This window comes from Limulus polyphemus, unplaced genomic scaffold (genome assembly GCF_000517525.1).
Source record: "Limulus polyphemus unplaced genomic scaffold, Limulus_polyphemus-2.1.2 Scaffold6857, whole genome shotgun sequence".
NCBI classification, from domain to species: domain Eukaryota; kingdom Metazoa; phylum Arthropoda; class Merostomata; order Xiphosura; family Limulidae; genus Limulus; species Limulus polyphemus.
In genome coordinates, this window is record NW_013672467.1 from 34,855 (window position 1) to 37,891 (window position 3,037).

Sequence of the window (3,037 nt, forward strand, 5' to 3'; positions counted from 1 at the left end):
CAACAGTAGACTCTATACTACTTACTCACCCAGGAAGAACTAGAGGATAATTCAGGTTTAATTAATACAAACCAACAGTAGACTCTATACTACTTACTCACCCAGGAAGAACTAGAGGATAATTCAGGTTTAATTAATACAAACCAACAGTAGACTCTATACTACTTACTCACCCAGGAAGAACTAGAGGATAATTCAGGTTTAATTAATACAAACCAACAATAGACTATACTACTTACTCACCCAGGAAGAACTAGAGGATAATTCAGGTTTAATTAATACAAACCAACAGTAGACTCTATACTACTTACTCACCCAGGAAGAACTAGAGGATAATTCAGGTTTAATTAATACAAACCAACAATAGACTATACTACTTACTCACCCAGGAAGAACTAGAGGATAATTCAGGTTTAATTAATACAAACCAACTATAGACTATACTACTTACTCACCCAGGAAGAACTAGAGGATAATTCAGGTTTAATTAATACAGTCCAACAATAGATTTTATACTACTTACTTACCCAGGAAGAACTAGAGGATAATTCAGAGTTAATTAATACAACTCAACATTATACTTTATACTAATTTACCAAGGAAGAACTTGAGGATAATTCAGGGTTGATTAATACAGCCCAACAATAGGCTTCAGACATCTTACTTGGAAAGAACCATAGTATAGATAAGGTTTCATTGATATAATCCAACAGTAGATTTTTTACCCACACAGAACCAGGGGACATTTCAGGCCTCATTAATCAAACAACAGAAGCACCTGCCTTTTTTCTATCTGTACTGTTACATGTACCTCTACCTCTTCCCACTTGTAATGTTGCATGTACACTAGCCTGTTTTCCACCTGTACCATTACCCATACACCTGCCTGTTTCCCACCTGTATCATTACCCATACACTTGCCTGTTCCCACCTGTATCATTACCCGTACACTTGCCTGTTCCCACCTGTATCATTACCTGTACACTTGCCTGTTCCCACCTGTACCATTACCCATACACTTGCCTGTTCCCACCTGTATCATTACCTGTACACTTGCCTGTTCCCACCTGTACCAAAAACAGGCAGGTGTATGGGTAACAGTATAGGTGGAAAACAGGCAGGTGTATTGGTAATGATACAGGTGAAAAACAGGCAGGTGTGGGTAATGGTACAGGTGGGAACAGGCTGGTGTATGGGTAATGGTACAGGTTGGAACCTACAAGTGTATGGGTAATGGTACAGGTGGGAACAGGCAAGTGTATGGGTAATGGTACGGGTGGGAACAGGCAAGTGTACGGGTAATGGTACAGGTGGGAACAGGCAAGTGTACAGGTAATGATACAGGTGGGAACAGGCAAGTGTATGGGTAATGATACAGGTGGGAAACAGGCAAGTGTATGGGTAATGGTACAGGTGGGAACAGGCAAGTGTATGGGTAATGGTACAGGTGGGAACAGGCAAGTGTATGGGTAATGGTACAGGTGGGAACAGGCAAGTGTACGGGTAACTACAGGCAGAAAACAGGCAGATGTACATGTAACATTACAGTTAGAAATTAGGCAGGTGTACAAGCAACACTACAGGCAAAAAACAGGCAGGTGTATGGGTAACGGTACAGGTGGGAAATAGGCAGGTGTATGGTACAGGTGGGAACAGGCAGGTGTATGGGTAATGGTACAGGTGGGAAACAGGCAGGTGTACGGGTAACCGTATAGGTGGTGTTACATGTACACAAGCCTATTTTCTGCCTGTAGTGTTACGTATACACAAGCCTGTTTTCCGCCTGTAGTGTTGTTTGTACACCTGCCTGTTTTACTGCTGTACTCAAATTCAGCTGTTGTTGTACTCCATAGTGTAACTGTTTTAATTGTTGATGTAGATGTGTAAGATAGAGTTAATATTGTTCAGTTGATTTGACACACAACTGCCGAATAAGTGTGTTTCTGCTGTGTTTTTAGGTCCAGAGGCTGTTCGTGCAACAAATGTGTTTTATTACTTAACATATGAAGGAAGTGTAGACTTAGAGAATATGAAGGATCAAGCAATGAAAGAAGTAAGTAATAGTTTTTAACATTTTTAGTTATTTCTTCAGCACCCCTTCTAGTTTCCTAGAACATCACTATTGAATCAAGACACATAGAAGTGTGTCTTGCAGCCAAAAAAAACAACCTGTGGGATACACTGTGTGTTATTAACAGGAGTGGTAGTTTAGTGATTTTCCACCTTCTGTAGCTCGGACTGTGATAATCCAGACTATCACAAATTTCAAGGCAGTCCATTAAGAAATACCTCAGATATAACATCTCCAATTTTAATTGAGTTTCTTCCTCTTTTTTTCACACCAATAGTATGGAAATGTATTTGATAGAAAAACATACTTAACTTTTATCAATATTTTTCCAAACTTGGCACACTGATAGATCTTTATAACCTACAATTAGGTGTTTCATTTGGTGTAAGTAAAAGCCACATGTGCAAAATTATTCAACAAAAACTGCTCAAATTTAATTTTTATGCATGCCTACTAAAAAAGTCACGTGAGCTATTGGTCTAATATTTTTAATATAGCTTCACCTAACAGTAAAAGTGGACTGTTTTTACTTTTTTATTATTCGGCTGAATTAGAGCAGCAAAACTATAATGTGAAAGGACACATAAGTATTGGTTAGGCCAAGCAAACTAGATTAGCAGTTTCCAGCTCAAGTTTTAAAAAAATCATACGGGAGGATGGTTATTAGTATTGATTATTCATTGCCAACTTTTCAGCACAAATTTACAGGTTTAGTGTCACACGATATTAGCTTAAGCAATTAGTATAAATAATGATGCTTGATACAGCTGAACTGATAGCATGAGGGAGATGACAAGAATCTCTTAATCTAAATTCCATGGCATTTCTATAAAGGAAATTATTAACACTGTTTTAGTAGAGGAAAAACTAACCACCATATATTTTAAAGAATCTGGTTCGTTTAGTAAAGTAAGAATCTGTTAAGAATAACAGGGTTGCGATCTGAATGCTAATGTTGGTTATTAT

The 3,037-nt window shown here is 38.1% G+C and overlaps 1 protein-coding gene across 1 annotated transcript in view; it reads left to right on the top strand.

Annotated features, from left to right (window-relative positions):
- The window catches only part of LOC106474129 (neurobeachin-like), a gene marked incomplete at both ends in the record, with an annotated part of 39,154 nt that overhangs the window by 27,281 nt on the left and 8,836 nt on the right, over positions 1 to 3,037 (top strand). Inside the window, one exon of the mRNA XM_013934820.1 lies at positions 1,959 to 2,053. Coding sequence (XP_013790274.1) covers positions 1,959 to 2,053 — 95 coding nt within the window. The remainder of the gene's footprint in view (positions 1 to 1,958; positions 2,054 to 3,037) is intronic.